This window comes from Grammomys surdaster, unplaced genomic scaffold (assembly GCF_004785775.1).
Source record: "Grammomys surdaster isolate TR1022 unplaced genomic scaffold, NIH_TR_1.0 251, whole genome shotgun sequence".
NCBI lineage: Eukaryota > Metazoa > Chordata > Mammalia > Rodentia > Muridae > Grammomys > Grammomys surdaster.
The window spans coordinates 1279584-1304379 of NW_021604692.1; the positions used below are offsets into that span (position 1 = coordinate 1279584).

Genomic DNA, 24796 nt, shown 5'->3' on the forward strand with positions numbered 1-24796 from the left:
CCACTACCCTGCTAGAATCCTCATTTCTTCACATGCCAAGTGCGGCCAGCTCACCTACCCTTCTGGGTGGCTGGGGCACCGAGGGTCACAAGTCAGAAAGAGACCATGACCCAAGGCCAGGAGTGTACCCAGAGGGGCAAGGCGGCTGGCCTGAATCTCTCCCCAACCCCGCTCCTTTTCAGCATGTGCCAGGACACTGCCCTCCTGTGCCCATCTCCAGATGGAGAGGAAGCAGAGCCTGTTCTCAGTGTCCCCTTCCTTTTCTAAACCGCCCCGGACCTTGGGGGTTGGTGGTAAACAGACAGCTATGCTGATTCGGATGTTTGTCAACAACCCAGGGGAAATCTCTTTAATGCTTTAAATAAAACCAGCATCAAACCTGTCACCACCACCCCCTCCGATGTTTCCTGTCTCTGAGGACTGGAGACAAGGCTGCCTGTAGGGAGGAAACACCACCAAGCCCCCTCCCCTTTGTGGGACAGCCATCCCCCAGGTCACCCTTTGTGAACCCAGGGAGCTCTGCTGCTCCACTACATTGGGAAAACTGGACAGATGTGAAACCACAGCATCCATGGTTAGCTGCTCTGCCCGGCCCAGGCACTGGGATACAGATTACTTCAAAACTTCCAGAATACAAGGTCCCAATCCCAAGCTCTCCGAACCACCTAGCTCTCCACTGAGGCACAGAAGCAAGACTGTCCTATCCAGGATCATCTGGGGTCACAGGCAAGGCCACCACTCTGGGCTATTCTCTCCCAAGTCCCTCTTCTAAGAACTCTCATCGCCAGTCCCTACTCTGTAGCCTGGTGACCAAGAGTCAGAGTTTTCTCTTCTTGAGTGTCCCTTTAGCAACTCAGCAGGACTTGGGGAGGCGGAAGCTGTCAGGATGCTCCTGCCAGCCTTTTCTCTGAAAGCCTCTTCTTCCTTCCAGAAAGAAGCCACTCTTGGCTCTGGTTCCACTCACTGGCTGGCTGTCTCCTCACCTACAGAGGAGCCTGCAGGTTTCTGGAGAAGGTGAGGCTGCCCTGCTGGATAAGTCTCAGGTATGGCCTGCCTCACTGACATAGGAGAGCCGCTGACCTCCTGAACACCAGATCTTGGTTCAAGAACCATTCCATTCCGAAGGCCCTATCCCAAGACTTCTCACACTCCTTCCCCTATGAACAGAGAAGAGTCCAAAGCCCCGACCTTGAGAAACAAACATTTGTGTTTATTAACCACAGAGAATTCAGAGCATCAGGCTCCTAACCAGTCCCTCCTATACAGTCTACCCACCTAGGCCAACTGCCAAAGACCAGGAAGAGCAGCAGACAGGCCTCATCCTCTGGACCTCCTCCCCAGGGTGAGTTCCCAGGAAAACAGGGCCCTTTGGGTAAGGAAGAGGAAGTCAGCAAAGGAGGACAGACAGGGAAGAAGGAAATAGGCCTAGGGCAGACAGACTTGGCAAAGAACTTGATTCCCAACTCAGTGGAGGGTAAGCGGCCCAAATCCAGTCTCACCCGAGGAACCAGGCAGAAGCACACTTGTGTCACAAACCTTGTTAGGGGGTGGGGGAGACCAAGGGCGACAGCAAACCTCTGCAGGTCAGTCCTTGCTTGCCAGAGGATGCTGGTCTAGGTCTAAGTCTTGGTCTCTACACTAAATTCACCCAAGGGTCTCTGGGTCTGCAGGAAAGCAGCCAATGGATACAATAAAGGACAATGTGCCAAATGTCTCCTCACGATGTCCTTCCAGGAAGCGGGAGTCCAGGAGGCCTAGCCCTCAGTGGCGGGAGGGTCACGTGCCTGCCGCAACCCATACAGCCACTTGATCACACGGGCATTTCGCTCAATCACAGACACCCCATAGGGGACACGCTCCAGGGCCCGCTCTTCCACTGTAGCAGAGCTGCGGCGTGAGCAGCCCCCTTCAGAGCTGCAAGGTCCAGCACTTGGCCCTGCTAGAGACACGATGTCCGAGCTAGCCCTTGCTAGGTGGGCCACCCCCAATCCTCGTGCTTCCTCTGGGTCCAAGCCGCAGAAATTAAAAAAGCGCTCGAGATCAGCTGCTGCCCTGGAAAAGCGCTCACTCAGGTCCGACTTGGAGCGTTGCAGACCAGGGGGACGGCCTGGGCTGGAAGTAGTAGTGGTGCCAGGTGATGGGTAGGGCCGAGCAGGTGAAGCAGGCAAGGGACGAACGTCCACTCGGCGCACCGCGACCGTACTAGGCGGCGGACGAGGAGGGGTGGCTGGTGGGACTTTGTGGGTAGATCCTTCTGGCCGTCCAGGTGTTCGGCTGGCCTCGGATGGGGACACAGGACTATCACACAGGTTGATTAGGCTGCTAAGGATGTCGAGGTCCAGTTGGGGACGGCGGCCAGAACAGGGCAGGACTCGGCGGCTGGGTGTGAGCACTGGGCCGCGAGGACCAGGGCTGAAGAGGGGCTGTCTGGCCAGCGGGGGCTGCACAGGCTCTTGGCGGGTGTTGGCCACACGCAGGCTCTTCACGTACTTAGCCTTATCAGCCTCCAGGCGTTCCACAGCACTTGGTTTCCTGGCTCCCCCGTCTGCTGGCCTTGGTAGCAGGTAGCCGGGGACCTTGGTTCGCAGGCGAAAGGGTAGGGCGGGAGTGGCGGGGGCTCCAGGGCTCAGCGTATCCACAGGCATGGCTGTTACATACCCCGAGGGCAGAGGCGAGAAGACAGACACAGGCACAAAGTTGGCAGCTGTATACTGGGCTCCGCTGCAAGCAAGGAAAGAAGACAGGCTGAGCACGTTCAGACAAAGGCTCACTGGCGGCGAAGCCTGTGCTATTATAAGGTAAAAGGCACGCCCCTGCCTCACAAAGAGCCAATCACCAGGCAAAATGTACTACTGGAAGGCCTGTGGCCCCACCTACTCCATCTCCCTCCAATAGTGGGCGGGGACCTGCACAGCTGAGCGAGAGGAAAGAGGTAGAGAAGCCAGCTCCACTTTAAAGAGAGCAAAACAGGCTCAAGGTCCAGGGTCCTCTCAACAGCCCCACTTAGGGATTGGGAAACTGAAGCTCAAAGAAGCAATGGACTGGCTTAAGCTACCCTTGTCTTCCAAGAGAGGGGGTACTAGCGACCGGGCAGTTGAGATTGAATGACCATCATCCACACCCCACCTCAACTGCACAGAGAGCCAGATACAACAACCAACATCCCACAACTAGCCCAGGCAGGAAGCTGCGCAGTGCCAATCACCTGCCTGGACATGCCAGGCCCACAAGGGGCACAAAAGCAAGAGGCTGCAAGAGAGGAGAAAGTCCCCACCACCACCACCCTAGTAGAGTCCAGATTAGGGTAGCTTCCAGGATATGGCTCCAAGGCCAAGCCCATAGAGATCCAGGCATGTGGACAGACATAAACATCAGCCCCAAGCTATGCTGCTGCAAGGAACTATCCAGGTCACAGCCCCACCTAGTGCTATGCTGCTGTCATCTTGACAGTGCTCATGGGCTGCAGGGCCCTGGGTGCTCAAGTGTCCCCGTGGTTATCCAAGAGTCAGGTGTTAGACCATTCCAGCAAGTCAATTCTGCCATCTCTGTTTCCAAGGAAACAAGGTCAGAAAGTGCCGTCTCCCCACTCCTGGGTCCCTCAAATATGCAACATAAAATCCGTATGCCAAATCTCCTGGTCTGTAAAAGGGGGCGGGTTCCCCAAGGGCATTTGCAGTTGAGGTTACTCAGCAGCCACTAGCTCCTGAATCATACCAGCCCTGCTTCAAGTTCTCCTTGACTGCATGGCAGGTGGCTACTGTACCAGACAGCACTGAGCCGGAGCACGCCTAAACACAGTAAAAGCCCAGCCAGAACAACCAGACATCTCAAGACAGGGATCCCACTGTGTGCCAGACACTCAGAGCTACTCTCTTGTACCACCTCCAAGAGCCTGGAAGCCACTGTTACCATTTTGTAGTTGGGAAAACTGAGACTCTGGGAAATGACTTCCTTAGGTCCCAAGGGAGATTTAAAAGGCAGCATCCCATGATGCCTGGCCTGAGCACATCGACTCCTACCACACCGCTTCTGCATGTACCACACACACACAATCGCTTTTCTCATTATACCCACTGGTACCATATAACTTACTGTGAATATGGTTCTTTCTTTCTTTGTTGTCCCCAACTCCCTAAAATGTCAGCTCCACGAGGGCACAGGTTTCGGCCGCTTTGTTCACTGAGTCTCAGCTTCATGGTGTGGCTCTCAGTACATGCTAGATACTCCACAAGTGTGTCCTGAACTAAAATGCCCACAGGAGTCAGCTGAGAACCAGCACACCAGTGAACTAGAGAGGCCCTGCCCTCCACAGGCAGGTGGGTCCAGGGTGAGGGGTGGAGTGTCACCAGGACTGGCAATCCAGGACAAGCTTTCTCTAGGTTTTTAACTGTGAGCAAATTTCATCACCTTTTTTTTTTTTTTTTTTTTTTGGTTTTTCAAGACAGGGTTTCTCTGTGTAGTCCTGGCTGTCCTGGAACTCACTCTGTAGACCAGGATGGCCTTGAACTCAGAAATCCGCATGCCTCTGCCTCCCAAGTGCTGGGATTAAAGGCGTGCGCCACCACTGCCCGGCTCCATCACCATTTTTAAAAGACAACTAGTCCTGGGAAAGCATAGTATGTCTACAGATATATCTGCTCCTCCATCTGCTCTCCCCAGTCCCCACAGAAACCTCAGCACAGTTTTGGGGAGGAGGAGGAAGAAGAAGAAGAAAAGGAGGAGGAGGAGGGCTTCTCTCAAGGCTTACGGGGCTGTTGGGCAGAAAAGGAAGGTTGGCCTCACACAAATAGACCCCCAGGTGACCTTGGGTGGTTAGGGTCTGGCCAGTAGAACTGCTACAGAGCCCTATCTCGAGTAGCCAGACTCTGCCCTACCTCCCTAACCCCCACATCTGCTCTGCTACCCAAACCAGTCCAACCCGTTGGTAGTGGCTGAGGCAGTTCCCTCCCCGACATCACCTGGGAAAGAGGAAGGAGGTCAGAGGGGCAGGGCTAGGACAGAAGCTCCCCACCACCACCACTTTGCTTTTATACCCACCACCTAACCCTATATAGAAAAGGGGGCGGGGACAGGTGTGTGTTCCCAAGCCTGGTCTAGTAGACACCAGGGTCCCCGTTCTCCCACCAGCCTCGCACCTTGCGCAAGAGGCAGCTCTTAACAGACTGTTCCCCTATCTAAACCCAGTTAAAAATAGACCTCCCTGTGCCTTCGGGTCACCGCTGGAAAGATCAAACGGGTTCGCAGCACCTGGAAAGTGGGCAGCGCTCCCGAAACCAGATGCACTGTCATAGACTGAGGCTCTGACTGTGGAGTGAGCAGACCCCGCCCCCTCTGAAGGTCTCTAAACTCAATCCAGAAGGGCAGACCTAAGCCCCAGCAGGGACAAAGGAGACAGCTGGTAAGAGCTGATCACAATGAGCCAGCGGATCCGCACCAGCGCACGTCACAGGGGCCCCTCCAAGAGGAAGCTAGGATCCCGGTCGCCAAGTGAAATTTGCCAAGTGAGATTTACCGTCTCCTTTGAGGTCTCTTTTCACCACGGGTTTCCAAATGCTGTCGCTAATGGTCCTAAATGCACCAACCTTGAGCCTTTCTGGTCACTATTCCAGTGCTGTAGCCCGACTTCGTCCCTCCCTTCAGGCTCCCAAGGAGTAAGTAGATCAGGACTCCGGGAAAGCCCCTAGTTTGGTTTCGGGTTGTCCTCACTTGAGGGCAATCCTGGATTCTCAGGCGGCGAGGCTTGGGCGGAGCGAAGGCTGTGTGACCCCCACCACCACCACCACCACCATCTGCTGTCCCTCTCTGAGCAGGAGCTGGCCCACGGCTCGAATGCAGAGACTGAAGGGACAATCCCTGATGCATCCCTCACCCCCAAGCACCGCAACATACCTGGCTGTGCAAGCCGCCTCCTTCCAGCAGCCTGCACGCCTCCCGCCCACCTGGCTCAGGTAGCCGGCTTTTGCGCAACTTCCGGGGCCTGGCAGGTGAACCTGCCGGCTGGGAGTGTTCCAGAAGAGGGAAGGAGGGCCAGGCAGTGACCGCAACCGGTGACTGACGGCCCGGTGTGGGAACCTAGCCGGAACAGAGCCCCCAGGCTCACCCAGCCGGGCTCTTATCCGACCTGGAGCCTGCACAGCCGGCAACACATCTGAAGTTGTGCGGGATTCTCGCTGATGTCCACGGCCAGGCACGGGAAAGTGCTCTTTCTGGGCATTTAATCTTTCCGTGATTAAACGGGGCGCAGTGAGCATTAGTGTGGTCTGGGTAGCCTTCCTATGAGGCAACTCCATTGTCATCAAGCTGACTAATAGAAACCCCAGACAGGCCAGGCTGAGTCACTTGCCTAAAGTTGACAAGGGGGGTCGGGGGTGGGGTCCAACCTGCGTACTTTCCCTCCCACCACTCCTGTCGCCCTTTTCTCCTGCGTGCCAGCAGGTGGCTGGGCCACAATCCCATGAATAAGAAGAGTGGGACCTTGGGGGACAGCCTACCGTAAGCTCTCAAGGCTTGAGGTTGCCGGCTACAGCTTTGTGCCAGCTGGAAGGGTAAAGAGGGACAGCTACGGCAGAGTGGCATGAGACTACCCACTTAACCCTTGAACAGCAGGACCACCAGGAAGTGGATGATCTGAAACCCATATTCACAGAGGAGACTACAACCCTATGGGGGGAATCCCTGGGAGGGGTCCACCTGTTCCCTCTGCCAGTCCAAGCCTTCTGTCACTTTCCAGGGTATTGTGAGGTCCAGGGAAAGGAGATGCTCACCAAGGCCTCAGATCCCAGGGACCCGGGAAAGCACTCCTGTACCCAGGTGGAGTGTTGGGCCAGGGCTGGGGAGGAGGATACAGAAAGTGATCCCTGTCCACTTTCCTTCCCTGGGAGCACTGACACTCCCTCTAGTCCTGGATATTAATGGGGATGGGGTACAGGGTCATCCACCATGGCCTGCCAGCTCCCTCACTGCCTGGCCCTAGCTGGGATAGCAAAGGGACAAGCTTGGAGCTGGCCTCAGGCACTAACAGTGGAAACTACAAAGATTGCACTTGTCGAGGTGAAGCCCAGTTATTTCTGCACATTTCTTTGGCAGCAGACGTTGTTTGGAGCTTCTTGTTGTTGCTGCCATTAGTGGAGGATGGGTGTTTGTTTTAAACAGGCTTTTACAGGATAGTACAGGCCAGTCTGGAACTCTCCATCCTCTTGCCTTGACCATCTCAAATGCGAACTATTTCATCCTTATACCCACCTATGAGGCAGCTACTGCTACTGTGCTCTTTCTACAGATGAAAAATACGGAGGCTTAGAGGAGTGATGCTATCTCCCTGAGATCACACTGTTAGCAAATGACAGAACCAGGATTTGAACTCAGGCTTGGATATGGGAAGGAGAGAAACAAGAGACAGAATGTGCCTCCTGAGAAATCCCCACAGACAGCTTGCTTGGGCTCCATAAGGAGCTGCTACCTACGGAAACACATCCAGCTATATTTTGGGCTATAGTTCCCTCAACTGTCTCATGGGGCAATAATGGCAATGTCTTTCTAACAGATCATACTTCGCTGCTGTGCTTGACCACTATACCGATATACGCTCTGGTGATAAACTCCACCCCCAACCCCCATGCAGCCCTCCAATCTCTGCCCAGATCTACCACTTCATCCACACTGTCATTCCTGGGCCAGCCACAAAGCCCTCCTGGCTAATCCTTTACAAAGGTCTTTCCTGCCCCAGGGCCTTTGCACCAACTGCTTTCTATCTAGAACCGTTTTCCTCAGGTCTTCAACCCTTATTTTAGATGTCACCCCTCTGAGGGCCCTCCCTGTCTACTCCAGCAGGCCCCCGTAGATCTTCTTACCTCCTTTGTCCCCCCACCCAAAGCACCTTGGCTGATATTGGCATTCCCAGTGTTTACTTGCGATTTCCCAGCTGCCTACTGGACTGAGCCCTAACACTCTGTTGTGTGTACCTCCTCCCAGGAACAAACAGGAGGGAACATCGCTGACCAAGAGGCTGAAGGAGGCCCAGGCCAACATCAACATACACACATCAAACATATACAGACTTCTGCAGGTCAATCACACTCCAATTTCCAAAGGAAGGAAAGAGGGGGGAGAGGAGGGAGACAAGGAGGGGGGAGGAAGGGAGGGCCACAGTAAAGGAAGGAGCATAGAAATGCCCTCGTCCCCAGCACACCTCCTTTGTAGGAGGATGTGACAAGATCTTGGTAATCAGCTGGTTCACTGGTCATTTCCCCGTTGTAATTAATAATTAGCTGGGGGTGTGGGGAGAGACCAGGATCCCCGAGTGTCAAGTCTCCCCAGGCTTCCATATTACACTGCCTTTCCACACAGTCCTATGCCCGCCTTCCATCAACCCTGTTCCAGCCAGAACACCTCCAGCCATGCCCTAGTCTTCCTCCAAAGACGCAGAGTCAAAATCTTCAGGGCTCTGGCCCATCCCACCCAAACCACTGCAGGGAGCATGTCCATACCTGGTTTCCCCCACTAGAAAACAGGTCCAGCGCATGGCCACTCCATCACAGTGAGCCATGAGGACTGTTGGACAAGCAGCTCCTCCAGAGCCCAGCTCTGGGGAAGACCTCTGCTGGCACGCTGCAAGGACAAGAGCAGCAGTGTGGTGCAGTCAGTTAGCCCTTCCACATAAAAGAAAACAGCTGGGCATGGTGGCGCATACCTTAATCCCAGCACTCGGGAGGTTGAGGCAGGAGCATCATGAGTTTGAAGCCAGCCTGGGACATACACACACACACACACACAATCACACGCTATCTACAGAGTGAGTAAATGAAAGCTACTATGCTCAACATCACTTCACTGGACCATTAAAGAAATAGAAATCGAAATCACAGCAACAGTGTTACACCCATTACCACAAATCCTATCCAAAACATTATGATGTTAAGTGTTGGTGAGGAAGGGTGACCTTAGAACCCCATTCAGTGGCGATGAGTGTGAGAGCCACAGCATGGCAGTTCCTTGCAGGTTGAGCACTGACCAGAGAAACACCTAGGAATCAGACTTCTAAACCCTTATCTCAAAGGACCTACAGTGTGTGTGCCAGCAGAAACCCTCACACAGGATCCCCAGCAGCATTAGTCACCACAGCCAAAAGGCGGGCACAATCCAAGTGCCCACCAATGAATGAACGAGTAAAGAAATGTAGAAACAACACACGTCCAATCGATTATTCGGCCTTTAAGAGGGAAAGCTGACAGATGGGCTACAGCATGAACGGAACTTGAAGACGGCAGGCTGAGTGTGCTGAGCCGAATCCAATGAGACAGAGACTGCATGCTTCTGTGTACATAGAGTCGAAACACCAGGAACGGGGTAGGATGGCAGTGCAGGGGAGTCTGAGGGTGGGAAATGACTGGTTATTGGGTATAGCGTTTTATACTTCAAAGTGGTGAAGTTGGGGCCAGAGACACGGCTTAGGGTGAAAGTGCTTGTCATACAAGCCTGAGTTCAGTCCCCTGTCCCCACGGTGGAAGGAGAGAACTGACTCCTCTAAGTGTCTTCTCACATGCCTGCTGTAGCATACATATCCATGAAATAAAAGCAGTAATCCTCTCACTTCATAGAGTGGACAGAAATCACAGCTCACCCGGGTAAAGTTCTCAGCACAGGGCAAGTGTTCCAAGCCCAGGCAGCTGTGTGTACTCTCTTCCCAGTAGAAGGTGGGATTTCTACGGTTGATCATTTTATGATATTCTGTACCACCCCACCTGCTTCTCTGTCCTTTCAAAGGAAACGTGGCTCTGGCTTGGTAGACAGGGGGGCCTTTGGCTACTGCAGAAGAGGATCAGGAAGGCTCCAGGAAGTGGGGAAGAGCCAGCCCAGCTGTCCAGGTCAGACACCCTGCTGGACATTCTCCAGGGCAGGCCAGGCTCCAAGCTATTTCTGGAGTTTTCACTAGGCTCATGCCCTGGCCTGCCCAGGAGTCAGCCTTGCTCAGAGTAGCTTTGCACAAACCTGAGGAAGGGAGTTGTGAGTGGGCCGCCATGGGAGGGGCAGGGATACCCAGGACAGTGAGCACCTGCATGAGCCCCTCCCCCACATGCTCTCCACTAACTCAAACTCTGGGGACTCAGTTTGCACCCCCAACAAAATGGGAACCAAGGGAGACTTGCAGTGAAGGAGGGAGGGAGAGAGAGAAAGACTACTAACAAGCAAGGCCTTAGGGAAGGGCCTGACACAGGATGGGAAGGTAAGGCTTGAATTAAACCTGTGGCCACACCCACTTCCTGTCCTACAGTGCCTTCTGCCTAGGCCTGAACTCACATGTCAAGAAACTTGCCCAAACCCACACAGCCAATGGCAAACCACAGGCAGGGCAGTGACCTCATAACTTTGTGTAGATGCAATCTCTATGTCTGTGGCTTCTCAGTTGGTTGACCCACAGTCAAGGCTTAGGACTGCAAAGCACGCCATGCTCTATGTGTAATTCTCACCCAGCCCCTCTGCTCAGTAATCTACGTTCCTCTTCCTGCCGCATCCTTATCTAAGGAGTTTTAGATTATTTCCCATCAGCCCCTACTGAGGGCCATGGTGCGTCTGTCCAGTTCTCACTTGCTACAAGGCATGGCAGCATCATGGCACCTGTCATTTTGCATAGAATGAGGTAGCTGGCAAGGGGGAGGGAGAGAGAGAGAAAGAGAGAGAAAGAGAGAGAGTGTGTGTGTGTGTGTGTGTGTGTCTGTGTGTGTCTGTGTGTGTGCGTGTGCGTGTGCTCGTAACAGTGCCTATGCTGCCTCTCTGCTGGCCAGAGTCCACCTGAGTGACACCACCCTATCCTGCTCCACCCCCAGCACAATACACAGCAAATGGCCAACAGATGTTGGCTTTGATCATCTTGATTCTGCAAGTTTCGGGCACCCTGACAGTTTGTGCCTGTGTTAACCATCTCACTTGCCTGTCACATTCAACTGGGAAGACAATAAACTGCCTAAGAAGATACCTCATGCACAGTATGGAACAGACGCTACCAAAAAAAATGGGGCACTCAGGGAGACCAGGCTACAGAAGCTGGACGGTGTGGAAAGAAATGAGGCAGCAGCGGTGTAACTTCTCTACTAGATTGCTCGCTCAGCACAGACCAAGCCCTGGGTTCTGTCCTGAAAATGGAATAAAACTGGTGTGTCGCCTGTCATCAGAGAAGGCAGATTTAGGAAGATGGGGAGTCCAAGATCAGCCTGGTATGCATAATAAGACTGAGGCCAGCTTGGGCCATACAAGAGCTGGGGAAGGGAGCATGACACAAAGACAGATGGACAAACACAGCTCCCCCAGAGTCAGAATGAGGCTCGGAGGAGGAGGAGTTCCCTTCAGAAGAGATCCTTCATCGAATCGGCGGGTCCCTGTGTCAAGGACTGAAGACTCCTGCATAGTTAAGTCTGTGACTCTGAGCAACAGCCTCAACTTCTCAGAACCTCAGATTCCCCACCTATGAAAGGAGATCAACAACAGGGGAGCAGATAAGAGTCCAGCCTAAATTAGACGCTCCACTTGGGAGGGCCTGACCCTGCACCCAACTCTAAAGTCCAGTTCCAGCAACTCTGGCTTAGAGGCACCTCCAACAGACACACACACACACACACACACACACACACACACACACACACACACACACGAGAGACCCACATGACTTCCAGGGCCTTTGGATCTGCAGTCCTAGGGAATCAACCCTGCTCCCTGGGAGGCCCTCTGAAAGGGCACCACTGGGACTCCGGACGGAAGGGGCGCTTTAGGCAGAAAAGTTGCCAATGGGGAGGGAAAAGCATATGTCCTGAAGGGGGAGGGAAAGGCATATGTCCTGAAGGGGAACTCCGAGGGCCGGTAGGATAGGGGTAGCCTAGCCCTGGGATCCCCTGAGCCACATCCTTCCAATAAGCCCCTGAAAGAGTAACCCGCTGGAGTCCTCTGTCTGCCAGGAACGGGGGCTGCAAGGTAGGGCACGGGAACAGCCTGGATCCTCTGCTGGCTCCCTGGGCTGGACACTTGACATGAACTCTCCTCTGTCGACCCCCTGTGCTGAGACGCTTGCAGGGGCTGATGAGAGGACCCTCCGCCCCCTTACCCCATGCTCACCTGCAGCCCACGCCCGGAGGAACCCCACTCCTCTCTGGCTGCCGAAGCTGACAGCTGGTGGTCCCTGTGGACCTGAGGAGGCCACTACGTGTGGAGACCCGCAGGCTCTTCCGAGTGGGAGGCCTGGCTGTCCCACGATCCCACCGGGAGACAGTCCCCAGGGCCTGGAGGAAAGGGAAGTGAGCCCGCCGTCCCCGTCGCTGCAATGGTTCGCCCCGGACTTCCTGATTGGCCCGTCGTTTCCGTTCGAACGGCGCGCCACCCGGGTTGCCAGGCAACATCAGGAGCGGCAGATGCAGCCAAGCGGCTGCGGCCCGAAGCCTGGCCTTCCGGCTGCCCAGATCTTGGCAGACCTTTCTTCTCTTCCAGCTGGGTTTCCTTGGTCTCCAGCTGCAAGAGTTACTAGTCCCAAGTTTGTTTGCTTGGTTTTACACAGTCCCTAATACCAACATTTTTGAGTTTTGAGGCAAGGCCTTGACACATAACTAGCCTAGCCCAAGTTGGCTGCAACTAGTACTAGGATCCAGTTAGTACTAGGATTATAGGTCTATAACACACCTGGCTCGCTCTCTTCGCTTTTTTCTTTTGAGACAGGGTCTCACCAAGTTGCCAGGCTTACTTGGAATCCATGCGTTTTATCCAAGTAGTCCCCAAACTTGCTATCTGCCTGCCTTAGTCTACCCATGCGTTGGTATTAAATGCCCAGCCCCCGAGCTGGGCTCTACTTCCAACTCAGCAGCTACTTCTCTATGTGATTACCCACAATCCTCTTTGCCTCTCCGTCCCCCTAACTGCAATGGCAAGTCAGTTAGTTTTCAAATGTGCACACCAGTAGTTCCCACAGTGCTCATCACAACTGGATCAACTACAGGAATCCATCCTGGGAAGAAGCTGAATTGAGTGTTCTACATAATTCTTGTCAGTACTCAGGACCCAGCTCTGAGGTACCTACCTTCAATTGTCTCCACTTTCCGGTTGGGAATATTATGCAGTAACTTACAATGACGCAATTAAACAGCATTTAAGAACAATGGAAGAATGCTAAGGAAGTGTCATGTTTTAAACACGCTTCAAAATGCTCTATACAGCACAGACAGATATTAAATATATAACCATGCTATTTCTTTCTTTCTTTTTTTTTTTTTTTTTAGGTTTTTTGAGACAGGGTTTCTCTGTGTAGTCCTGGCTGTCCTGGAACTCACTCTGTAGACCAGGCTGGCCTCGAACTCAGAAATCCGCCTGCCTCTGCCTCCCAAGTGCTGGGATTAAAGGCGTGTGCCACCACCGCCCGGCCAACCATGCTCTACCCCCATGAAGTACCCCCTACTTCATGGGGGTAGAGCAATCCAATGGACCATGATCAAACCATCAAGGGCTGCAACCCTTTGAAAGACTGACTTTCCTTCCCCCAGAAACATTCAGCTATAACTAGCTCCTCAGTTACTCATAAGCCCCTCCCCTCTCTGTACTGAAATGTTAACTGGCTTGATCTTGTGCAGACAACCACAGCTGCTGTGGTTCGAAAGCACAGTGGCCCTGCAGTGCCCAAAAGAGTCTGCTTTGCTCTGGTCCTTCCTGACCTCTGGCTCTTACTGTCCTTCACACTGTACATTTGACACAGATGGCATATGTGTGACAGAGCACTCCACAGATTCTTATTCCCAGCCCCTCAACCAGTTGTCCCATCCATGGCACAGAGAACTTTCTCTGATGGCGTCTGTGAGCTGCACTGATTTTATGGTATGGAGATGAATTTAGGAGGCAGTTTGATAGTATGTCCATTTAGCAAATAATAGCAGTAGGTTCACTCGGGGACCAGTCAGCTCCCCAACCACGGGTTCTTGGCCAGATTTGCAATACCAGGCATGTGTATTATCCTGTGGAATAGGCTATAAGTTCAACCAAAAAGCTGTTGGCTGCCCCAAAAGCATTTGTGCCGCTATCATACACATGCCTTGCTGGTCACTATTGTAGCTCAGGATTCATATCTGGATAAGGCTGTTGATAACTCCTCTTTCCCAGCAGCCTACACTGCACCTCTGGCTCTGCAAAAGCTAACCTGCAGGAAGGGTGCTTCCTGTCAGCACTTAACTTCTTATTCATATTTCTGTGGATTCTGCGATTTCCAAGTCTTGAACTGTCACGGGGAACATTTTTTTTTTAACTTTTGTTTGTTTGTATGTGTATGTGATATGTTCATACATGTCTGTGGCAGGATAATTGATCACACTGTGAACCCCAAGATCTTGTTATTTACTGAAAAAATATCTGTCTCTAATTGTGGTGTGGCTCAACCCTTAGCACACACCTTTCATGCCAAACAATGAAGGTAAAGTTAGTTTGTAGAAGAAAACACCCATGTTTGAAAGTGGTGTCTAGTTGAGAGGCAGATAAAGTGATGAATCAGAGAAAGATTTGACAGAATAGGACATGCCCAACTCTCACAAGGAGAGAGAGGAAAGGGAAGACACTTGAGGGCAGCGCAGAGAGAGGAAAGAGGCAGTTCTTACCAGGATAGTTGAACAGAGACAGGTTAAAGAGAGGAGAAGCTAGACACAGGCGGAGATAGAGTGAGCCAGAAAATAAAAAGGAGCCAGAAGAGAACAGACTGCTAGAATTAGCATGAGGCCAAGCTGAGCAATTTAAGAGAGACAGAGAGAGGGGGGAGGGGGAGGGAGAGGAAGAGGGAGAGAGGGAGAGAGAGGGAGAGAGGGAGAGAGAGAGGGAGAGAATTGAATTACTCAGCTTGGAGAGGAATTTGAGCCAGAACAGTTGAGTTGAACCAATCAGCTAGAGTTCAGAAAGAACAAGAAATGGTAAGCTTATTCAGCAGCTAGTTTCAGAGGCTGAAGACATTCTCTCTCTCTCTCTGAGACAGGCTCTCTCTATGTACCCCTGGCTGTCCCAGAGCTCGCTGTGTAGAGCAGACACACAGATCCTCCTACCTCTGCCTCACACTTTATTCCCTTTTAACTTTAGTTTGTTTTTCATTTGTTCCTGGGGGGGGCAGTGCATGCGCAAGAGTGTGTGCCCACATAAAGGACAACTTGTAAGAAGTCCTTCTGTCTTGTAGGTTCTAGGGATCTATGTCTGCTCATCTAACTGGTCCTCTCCATCTAGTTCACTTGAGACAAGACATCTCATTGAACCTGGGACTTAGCTGCTGGCCAGGAAGTGCCACTGAGCCTCCTGTCTCTGCCCTGCCACAGCCTGTGCTCACAGGTATATAGTCACATGTCGCTTATGTAAGTTCTGGGGATTTGAACTCAGGTCCTCAAGCTTGCACAAGTATCTTACACACTAAGGGATCTTCCTCAGCTCAAGACAACTTTGTTTAAGGTGCTAGAATAAGTTAGCTTGAGTTACTGTAGTTCTCAGTTAGTGTGTATATCTGCATTGGTCTATTTGCAGCTGACCTCTGTTCCATTCCATGGAGTCACTGACAGAGCACTTACTGTGTGTCAGCTTAAATCAGGCAGAGGAGGCTAATACTATGTCAAGCAATTCAGAAGAGACCTCCGTCAGCAAGGACGGGGGAGTCTGAGGCTGTGCTAATTTCATCTGGTCTGGGAAGCTAATCAGGGACAGGTCTGATTAATACTCAGATGGGAAGAAGGTCGGAGGATGCTGGATGGTACAAGAACAGATTCAGGGGTTTCAAGCAAACTCCTCCCCTCTAACTCCCCAGCACCATGCTCATGGGAAATGTAAACAAACTGCGCTGTGTTTTCTATCAAAAGGTTAAATGAGACAAAACTCGATTTCAAAGAAATCGTAAAGAAGCCACTTGGCAGAAATCTAAATATCTCCCAAATCAGCTCTTCTCAAAAATCAAATAGATTCTCAAGTTTCATTTCTCCCTAGAATCTGTGCTGTTCTGTATGAGTCAGGCACAGAAGAACATGAGGCAAAGCTCTGGTCACTGAGAGTGAAGCACGGGACATGGTTCCATTAGTAATAAAAACCAGTGGACCCCCCACTAGTGTGCTTGCCAGCATCTATGCACCGCTGGGCAAAAATAACACACCATTCCCAAAAGCAAGACTCTTTACCTTGCTGAAACTTTTTGGATTATGTGGACATTTTGTAAGATCCCAGAGCCATTTCTTACAACTTGGTACCCAACATGGGAGCTTTCTCTCCATGGCCAAAGGTCTTGGAGTCTGATTCTCATTCTGGAAGGTGCATCCCGATGCATCCCTGCAGTGACCCTGGGTGTGGAGACACTCTCCGGCTCCAGAGCTAACAGAAACTTAAAAATCAAAAGTAGATCAGTGACTTAGAGGGTCCACAGAGGGAGCCTCGGCAACCAGGCATCTTCATGTAGGAACCAAAGTAAGAAAATTGAGCTATAAAGTACTATCTTGATGGTTGAAAGTTTGGGGCAGGGGGATGAGAATGTGTCTAGGGTGATTGTCATAAGGTCACTCAGAGAATGGGGAACATGGGTCCAGGAACCCTCCAGTGTAGGGGTGTTGAGTACATCCAGGCAGGACCAAGATAAGGAGCAATGAAGTGTCTCCCTCTGACACCCCATAGCCCATTAGGGTGGATGTTGAGGTTCTGTGAATACAGCTCCTAACCCAAGGTAAAGGATAAAAGATCTGAGGTCCATAGGCGTGAGATTCTTAGGCTTAAGAAATGGGTAAGCAGTAACAAACACTAGTTGGTCTTCCAGAGGACAGAGGTTCAATTCCCAGCAGCTACACAGGGCCTCACACTATCTGTAACTGCAGTTCCAGGGGATCTGATATTCTCTTCTGGCCTCAAACTCAGCAATATGCCTGCCTCTGCTTCCTGAGTGCTGAATTTAAAGGTATGAGCCACAACCTCTTGGCAATCCATATACATTTTTTAAAAGGATGATATTCTCCCAAACAGTCCTCTGGAGCACAAGCTCCACTACTGGGGAGAGATTTCCTGTAACAAAATGAAGCTGGGGACCCCGATAGTTTATATGGGGTGAAGACCAACTGGATCAATTCCTTGGGCCCTTACTCTATACCTGTCCTGATTTGATATTGGTATTGAGTATTCTCTTCTCTAGTGAGGAGAGGGGATGAAAAGAAGAATCTCTCGAGAAAGAAAACGTCATCCTGGAATACAGGTGTCATGACAGCAGATGAAACATTCCCCAACCAACAACCCACATGGAATAAAAGCAATGAGGCCCACAGAGGCCACACCACCATGAAGGGAATTCACTACCCTGGACCTGGTATATGGAAAAAGAAGACTTTACTATGCAAGAGGAGAAGGAAGAGGATCATGAAGAGTTCCCAGAAAGAGAAAGTAGAAAGTTAAAAGTTTAAAAAAAAAGTTTAAAAAAAAAAGAAAGAGAAAATAGGAAGTTAAAAGTTAAATAAAGAAAAGTTAAAGTAGAAAGAGAAAGTCAGACACAGAAGACCCCTTGGGACATGGGATGCTAAAATTACATTTGGTAACTAACATCTGGCCAGACATAGCAGGAAAGTTACAGAAGACCGTGGGGTGGAAGGTCAGAAACTTGAGTTATGGAGGGAAACCCAAAAGGCATATGTAACAACAGATAAAGAAAAAAAAAAGCAAACGCTTTCATAAAATCTACTATAAAACAAGTCAAGCAGTAAAGCAGGACCCAAGTCACTAGGCAGAGGAGCCCTGTCTGGGTTTTCTTCTCTGTTGCTGCGATAACACACTGACCAGAATCAATGTGTGGGAGGTGTGGTGGTGGTTGTTTAACTTGTAGGTCCCAGTTCCTCACTGATGGAAGTCGGGGCTTGAACTGAAGCAGAGACCACAGAAGAACTCTGCTTACCAGGAGAACGCTGCTTACCGGAAGAACACTGCCTACTGGCTTGCTTTTTGTGTCTTTCTGATTCAACCCAGGGCCACCTGCCCCGGGGTGGCACCTCTCACATCGAGCTGTGCCCTCCCACATTGATCATTAGTTCAAAAACTGCCTCATCGATAGATTTGCCCACAGGCCAATCTGATGGAGGTGTTTTCTCAATTGAGTTTCCCTCTTCCCAGATGATTCTAGTTTGTGTCAAGTTGACAAAAAAATAAAATAAAATAAAATAAAATAAAAACAAAAATAAACCCTAAACTATTGCAACCCCCTGTAGGAACTATGGCAGAGGGAAAATTCCAGGGAGAAAAGAGAAAACTGTTATTAAATGTATGTGGGGTGAAAAGATAAATCAAGGGGACCGCCCCATCTTAAAGAAAAAAAAAAAACAGATTCCTTTTTAGCAGGCTCCAGTTGAGATGTGGGATGGAGGGAGACGGATGACTTTCCTGGCTGTTTCGAGGGCTGCGTGCTGCTCTCTATTCTAGCTAGACCAGGGAGAATGTCTTCTGCTATGTAAAGCTGCACTTATACAATTAATACATCAGGTATCCGGCCCTCTGTACCCGCCTTGCTTTTCCTTGTTTGCAAAGAAACTTTTACTTCAAGGTCACTGGTATCTCCAAGCCGCCTACAAAAATGGAAACATTTTATAACTCTTGTCGGAGGAGGAAATGGTGTAAGAAACCAGGCAGAAAAGAGTTTCACAGTAGGAAAAACCTTGGCACTTAAAAGTATGTGTCCAGATGCTCCATATTCACTACGATGTGCACATCTAATCTGCTTCAATTCTTGTTGAAGGAACTGAAATAAGAAACAGGTGTAAGAGAGAGCTGTTGAGAAAGTTGTAAGCATCAGGTTATAACTTTGGTAACAAGTGTTTGAATAGAATAGAGAATACTCCAGATGAGGGTAGCTTTTGTGTGATTAAATAGCTTTTTACTGAGAACAAAAATTTACAGATGAGGGTAAAAGCCAAGTCACAGAGGACCTGAGTAAGTTATACAAGGACAGGGCTTAGGATGTCATACATTTGATGGTCAAAGGTTGTTTATTCCTTGTTAAAGTCTCTAAGCCTATGCTGATCTACTCACAATAATCTTTACAAGAACAAGCAGAAATGTCAGAAGGAGATAATTATTTGTGGTTTTGCTAGCTCTGCTAGGATTTAACTACCCATAACAGAAATCAAGATTTATTTAAAACAGCCTAGGTTGCTTTGTCTGATCCTTACCTTCATGCTACACAGAAGCAGAATTGCACGACTGGGAAAGCCATTCTGGCTTTCAACAACCAAGTCCCAGGAGCCTACACCAATGAGGAGCGGAGGGTCGGGAGAGGACAGCCTCTTGTCCTTCAAGGCTAGCCAGGAGTCAAGGCAATGGTACCCCTCTATAAATCACTTGTCTCTTGATTTAAAAAGGCCACAAAATCTCCAGAGACTGGATTCTAGACAGTGCATATCGTATAAGGAGGGGAGTCACCGGGGAACCCCAGGCTATGTGAGATGGAACACAGAAGTTATCATTGTATACTCTCCATCATTGCTGAACATACGTGTGGGACATGTAGGACTTACAAAAAGATAGACAAGAAGAAGAAAAAGGTATGAGACACCTCATAGTCTGAGACCCTGAGTATCCAAAGAGATGACACAGAAACGTTCAAAGTGAGTCAACTGAAATAGTTACTGGTTATTGTAAACCACTTAACTAATTGAATGCAAGCCTCCTCTCTCCCCCATGAGACAAATAACCATATAATGAAGATACTCTTAAAACCCACAGAAAATACCATATCAGATAACAGAAGCCATTTTACTGCCACCATTCTAAGCCTGTTTGGACACTAATTGGGACTGTCATACTCCTTGGTACCCTCCCTTCTCAGGAAAAGCTGAAAGAATGAATCAGATCCTTAAATGACAAATTACTATGTTAAGTTTACAGTCTCATTGCCTTGGGCTAAGAGTTTGCCTGTAGCTTGTTTGGAATTCCCACATCCCTCAGAAGGACCTCACACTGTCCCTTAGGCTGTATGGATTGCCACATTTGGGGAAGACCATGGAATCTACATGTTGGGCCTCTCCTTCATTTTGCTCTCTTTTAGATGACAAGACCTTCCTGCTCTGACACGTCACTCAAATGTCCAGCCCTTTCTTTCCAGCCTGGGAACTGAACAACAATAAAAGTCTAGAAAGAGAACTAACTGGAACTGACCTGGGTGGGGGACTCTTTCAGGTGCTGTTAGCCAGGGAAACCGAGGTCTGGATTGGCTGAGGGAAGCTGGACACACTACTCCTGTGTAAAGGGGCTGCTGACAGCAGAAGCCAGGGAAATTGGTGGATCCTACCACAAGGAGACCTTTTGAAATGAAAACTAAGAAAGAATTGGCTTTAGCCTTCCCCCCCACCCTGGGAAAGATCGTGGGAAACTTATTGACTGATGTAAGTAAAACAACTTTTGCATTAACTGTTCAATGTGGTCCATGTCTGGTCACACACTGTTGAACCTAGAAACCCAGAGATTCCTAAGGTTGATCATGGGTCGTAGATACTTAAGATTTAAAGCAGAGTACAGAGCTTGGAACTGGGGTGAAGGGAGTCGTGAATGAAGGGTTAGGAGGGGTTGACTATTCTGTCAGTGCCCTACATAAGAGTGACTGTCACACCTGCCCAGCAAGGGGGCCAGAAACTTGGGTGGTTCTGTTCCAAAGGACCACGATGGTTTTAGGAATAGGATGCATGATCTTCATTTCCATCTTGTAAATCCATTTCCTCTCTCTTCCCAACCATCTAGGGACTGAGGCAGAAACCCCAGGATTACCTGACCTCTCTTGTTAAGAACCAATTACTCCTCCTGCCTTGAAAGGTGAGAAGAGAAATTGTAATTCGTAGGAAATTCGTCTGGAGAGAAGGACCTCTGTGCCTTTGAGGATGCAGCATGTACTACCCTGTGTGCTGCCAGAAGAGCAGCCTGGTGCCAGTAATAGAAATAGTAATAGCCAGTAATAGAAATCTCACCAGCCAATTGGAGGAGGACTGGGTGCTGCTTTGGTCCAATCAGCTGGCACTTTTACTATTGCATATCCTTTCATTGAGAAGGGTGCATCTAAGCTGGATAGTGATGATAAATGCTTTTAATCTCACCACAAAGGAGACAGAGGCAGGCAGTTGTCTATGAGTTCAAGGTCAGCCTGGTCTATAGAGCAAATTCCTGGACTATCAAGGCTATACAGAGAAACCTAGTCTTGAAAAGAAAAGCAGAGGGTGGGGTGTATCTGGCTGCAGAATAGCCATCTGACACTCCACTAGAGGGCCAAGAGGAGTCTCTGATGGATTTAAGGCTAGGAAACAAATAGCAGAATTTGAGTTAGTACTAGTCTAAGCACCTACCATCAATTATAATATAGACTGAGAAAAATACAGATACTGGATCTGTTACATGTACTAAGTTATACTGGGGAGCTCTATTAAGGCTACAAATGACTGATTGGATATCATCTGAGATGGCGTGGGAAAACAGGCCAGCTTTAGACAGGACATCAGCAGAAAAAGGTGGCGTCCATGTGATGACAGGGGCCAGTGTTGTTCTCTCACTCTTGATGATGCAGCTCCTGGTGACACCATTCTAAAGGCTCACTGGGGACTCTCATCAGTTAACTAAAACCTCAGAAGGACATGATCCTTTCTCTAATCTAGGGGAAGGAGGGTTTGGAAAATGGAAGGGGATTATAACTTCACTTCTCAACTCCCTTAATGGCAGCTGGGCACTGTGTGGTCCTGTGCACGTGACGGCTGATCCAAAGACTAGCTGAAAGCAACTATATTTGACAAAGTTCCTGTATCATATCAAAATAATATGTTATCAGTAAGTAGCTCAGAACAGGAAGGCCAGGCAATGCTCACTGAATTAGAAGAAAAATATAAACAAGGGGCGGGGGTGGAGAACTGTGGGAAATACAAACAAAATGTACTGCCTGTTCTATCAAAAGATTAAATGAGACAAAAATCATATTTAAAAAAAGAAAGAAAGAAAGGAAGGAAGAAAGAAAGAAGCCATTTGGCAGAAATTCAAATTCCTCCAGGGTCAGCACTTCCTGAAATCAAAATATATGTTTATTTCATTTCTCCTCTGCATTAGCTAATCATCCCCACAGTGAGTAACATTCAAATTGACCATGAAGACTACCCATCGAAGCGTCTTTTGAGTACTGTGCCTTTAAGTGCATTATCTATTTATAAACTCGGGATATTCTTATAAAAATAAATGAGAAAATTAACTGAAAGAAAGTTTCAGAAGTCAAAGCCTGGTTATGCTGAAGCACCACCTACCTTGGTGTTTTGAGACAGGATCTCTTCTTATGAGGGTGCTTGGGATCGAACCAGGTCTTCATGCTTGTTCAAAACCACTTTACCAACTGAGCCACCTCACCTCAAATGCTGACAGTTCCACGAGCTTTTCTCCAGCTGCTAGTCACAGCTGAGTTAAAAACAGAGAACAGCAGAGCAGCCTATGATCCTAACGGGCCAGACCTCTAAAGGATACACAATAAATACAACCAACTGGGTGCCTTTCCCGCCCAAAGCTGACAGAAGCAAAACGGTAAAGTCACAGTGACAAGTGCAGATATATATCTTATACACCGTCACGAGTTAGGGCACATACAAAATAGCCTTTGATTGACTACAGAATAAAAACAAGAATACCAAATGTTGTTATTTCTTCTTCCATTATCCTGAGAAGATGGAGTGAAGTTTACATGCCCAGTAAAAGTTTCAATGAATGCAGACTTCAGGCCTTTCCCGCCCCTCCCGTTGCCTCCTTGCCTTCCTGCAATGCTACTGCCCTTTCCCCAAAGTCTGCTTCTATCAAAGGCCTCCTTACCCTTTCTTCTGGCCTCTGTTTGCTTCTTTGTCTGGTAAGTTTCTCTAGGGGAGGCATCCTGCATCTGAGATCTCCGCTGCCCTGCCCAAGTACCAGGGTGATTCTCCTGATCTCTGCTAACATGGCTATAAACCAATTGCCTGGCCACGTGACCATGGGGCTGGTGAATGGAGCTGGAGAGGTCTCAGGGCCACTCTCCAACATCAAATCTGAAGGCTGGTCAATGGTCACTAACACAGACATGGCTCTGGAGTTATACATATATACCCAGAAGATGCAGTGTGAGAGACAGCTCTGCAGCTAAGAGCATTCACTGGCTGCTCTTGCAGGGGACCCAGGTTCAATTCCTAGCACCCACATGCAACTCCAGTTTCAAGGGATACAAAACCTTCTGGCCTCTGAGGCACCAGCCACACATGTCAAACACAGACATACACGCAGGCAAAACACCAATATACATAAAACTAAAAGTCCAGCCGGGCAGTGTTGGCGAAAGCCTTTAATCTCAGCACTTGGGAGGCAGAGGCAGGTGGATTTCTGAGTTCGAGGCCAGCCTGGTCTACAGAGTGAATTCCAGGACAGCCAGGGCTACACAGAGAAACCCTGTCTCGAAAAACCAAAAAAAAGAAAAAAAAAAGTCGAACATCTTTTATTTATGCCACTGTGTCTGTGTGTTTGCATGCCACTTGTGTGGGCGTCTGAGGAGGCCTAAAGAGGACATTGCATTCTTGGAGCTGAGGATACAGGCATTTGTATGCTGCCGGCCTCTGAGAACTGAACTCAGGTCTACCTCTGAAGCTGCCTCACCAACCCATCCCTATAATTGTAAGCTGTGGCAGATGATATTTACAGAGCTTCCAGAATTAATTAAATTAAATCCACTTAAGTAAAGCAGAGCAAAGCTCAACTAAGAAACTTTAGTTCACCAAGGGAGCTGGTGGATCCTGGGTGCGGTGCTCACAAGCCACTCCCATCTGGGAAAGCCTGGCTCAATACACAGAGAAAGCCAAAGCCCACAAAGGAGAGGCACCCCTGCCTATCTGCATAGAGCAGGTGGCCAAAGTGGGAGGGGACAGATGGCAAGGGCTAGAAGGAGAGGCTTGCGGCTTCCCTAGGGCTGTGGGGGACAGTTTTCCCCTCCCCATCCTCTGCCCACATCAGGGGAGAGATTGGGGGTCAGGGGCTGCCCTGACAGATGGGATTTTGCAATGGAAGGGGGCTGGGAGGAAAAGATGCCCCCAGCCGGCTAACCTCTCACAAAAGAAAACTGCTTTGTCCCTTATGCCTTCCCTAACCCCAGATGGCAGGGCCAGGAGGGAGAAACGCAAGAATTGGAAAGTAGCCCCTCCCCTATCAGAAGTTCATGGCCTATAGGGACAGAGCCTTTGTAAAAGCCTGACACCTCAGACTTTGTACCCCAGGCCCCATATCCCCACACACAAAGTTCAGGCCTTTCAACTTGAACCATCGCTTTGTGACATGAGCTAATCAAACCCAAGTGAACTTGGCTCTGGATATGGCCTCAGGTGCCTACTGACACCTCAGCCCCCTGGCACAGACTCCCCTCCTGCATCCTGCTGGGATACTGCCACTCAGCGCCTGCCCCTAGCCCTCTCCTACGAGCCTCAAGCATGGGCAGGTTCCTGTGCACTATCTGCTCCCGGTCCTAGACCTTCCATTGGCTTTTGTGTCTCTTCCCTGCCTCGCTTTCCCTTCCAGTTAAACAGTTGGCTGTGAAGTCCCAAACACTCTCAGGAACTCAGCACATCCTCACACTATAGATGACACCTGTGGTCCCGTCTCTTTCTGTCCTCTTGCTCCAACCTCCTGTACCCCAGGCAGGGGTCTAGCCTGCCCCTCCCTGCCTATAAGACAGCCCAGCACACAGTAGGTACTCCACAGATATCCATAAGGGAAACAACAGGTTGTGGAGGTGGCAAAGGCCAAACACCCATCCCAAACGCCAGAGAGGCAGACT

General features: G+C 49.9%; 1 protein-coding gene across 3 annotated transcripts; it reads right to left on the reverse strand.

Annotated features, from left to right (window-relative positions):
- Positions 1 to 1187: 1187 nt before the first annotated feature.
- Fam110a (family with sequence similarity 110 member A) lies at positions 1188 to 12320 on the reverse strand. Of its 3 annotated transcripts, none has more exons than XM_028774942.1 (2): positions 12103 to 12320; positions 1188 to 2721 (listed from the first exon to the last, which is right to left on the reverse strand). In XM_028774942.1, the coding sequence occupies exon 2, from the start codon at positions 2643 to 2645 to the stop codon at positions 1755 to 1757; it is 891 nt and encodes a 296-aa protein (XP_028630775.1). In that variant the 5' UTR covers positions 2646 to 2721; positions 12103 to 12320; the 3' UTR covers positions 1188 to 1754. The 3 variants fall into 3 exon arrangements, with proteins under 3 accessions (XP_028630775.1, XP_028630777.1, XP_028630776.1); XM_028774944.1 differs by lacking the exon at positions 12103 to 12320 and adding an exon at positions 5890 to 5962; XM_028774943.1 differs by lacking the exon at positions 12103 to 12320 and adding an exon at positions 3422 to 3500.
- Positions 12321 to 24796: the final 12476 nt, after the last annotated feature.

What these genes read in the sequence shown, in the direction of transcription:
- Fam110a (XM_028774942.1), bottom strand. Translation starts at nt 2,645, where the DNA reads ATGCCTGTGGATACGCTGAGCCCTGGAGCCCCCGCCACTCCCGCCCTA.